The following is a 661-nucleotide window of genomic DNA, read 5'->3' as shown; positions in this document are numbered from 1 at the left end:
TTTCTTCCTATGTTGCTGAGCTCTTCCCTTCGGTGGCAACAGCACCCAGAAAAGCACCCCTCCCTGGCCCAGGCTTCACGCTGGACAGAGACCCCTGAGGAGGTCATGCCTGCGGTGTGGGGGGTGGGGGCACAGTGCAGAATGGATGCTTGCAGATGGATCAGGTCGGGGCTCCGAGCCAGTGCCCCTGGCACTCAGGTCAGGTCCCCGGTCTCAGGCCTCTCCCAGCAGAAGGGCAACCAGCTGGTGAGGGTGCAGAGCAGTTTAGAACCATCCCCAGAGTTGGAAGTGGCACTCGACTCCGTCTGCAAACCCCTCCCCGAGCAGGCAGTAGACCGTACCACGCTCTGTCTACACCGGCACCACACCAACCTCAGTAAACTCATCACACTGGGAAGAAGCCAGCTTTCCCAGAAGGACCCACGTGGCCCTCAGCACATGGGGGTGGTCTCCCACCAGGAAGGAAGGTGTGGGATTCCGTCCTGACAAGCCCACGCCCCAGAACAGGGGCATCCTCACCCAGGCCGGGCGGGGCCTGGCACACACAGCACACAGTAGGTACTCAGCCGATTTTGACCAACTCATCACTGCCAAGGTTTCATGTGACCAATCCTACCCTAACTCTGGGAGCGCACAGATGTCCCCAAGCAGAGGGGTCCTT

At 60.5% G+C, this 661-nt stretch overlaps 2 protein-coding genes across 3 annotated transcripts in view; one reads left to right on the top strand and one right to left on the bottom strand.

Moving 5' to 3' along the window:
• Window positions 1-642, top strand: part of LOC105004040 — a 1858-nt gene extending 1216 nt beyond the window's left edge. Inside the window, exon 2 of one of the 2 annotated variants that reach the window (XM_010861531.1) lies at window positions 1-642. In XM_010861531.1, coding sequence (XP_010859833.1) covers window positions 1-486 — 486 coding nt within the window. In that variant the 3' untranslated portion in view covers window positions 487-642. The other variant, XM_010861532.1, reaches the window with a different exon arrangement.
• The window catches only part of HNF1B (HNF1 homeobox B), a 63697-nt gene that overhangs the window by 50458 nt on the left and 12578 nt on the right, over window positions 1-661 (bottom strand). The window lies entirely within an intron of this gene.

The sequence above is a fragment of the Bison bison genome, unplaced genomic scaffold (assembly GCF_000754665.1).
Source record: "Bison bison bison isolate TAMUID 2011002044 unplaced genomic scaffold, Bison_UMD1.0 scf7180017864472, whole genome shotgun sequence".
In the NCBI taxonomy this organism is placed as follows: domain Eukaryota; kingdom Metazoa; phylum Chordata; class Mammalia; order Artiodactyla; family Bovidae; genus Bison; species Bison bison.
Note: the sequence above shows the minus strand (reverse complement) of the source record. Positions and strands in the feature narration are given on the sequence as shown.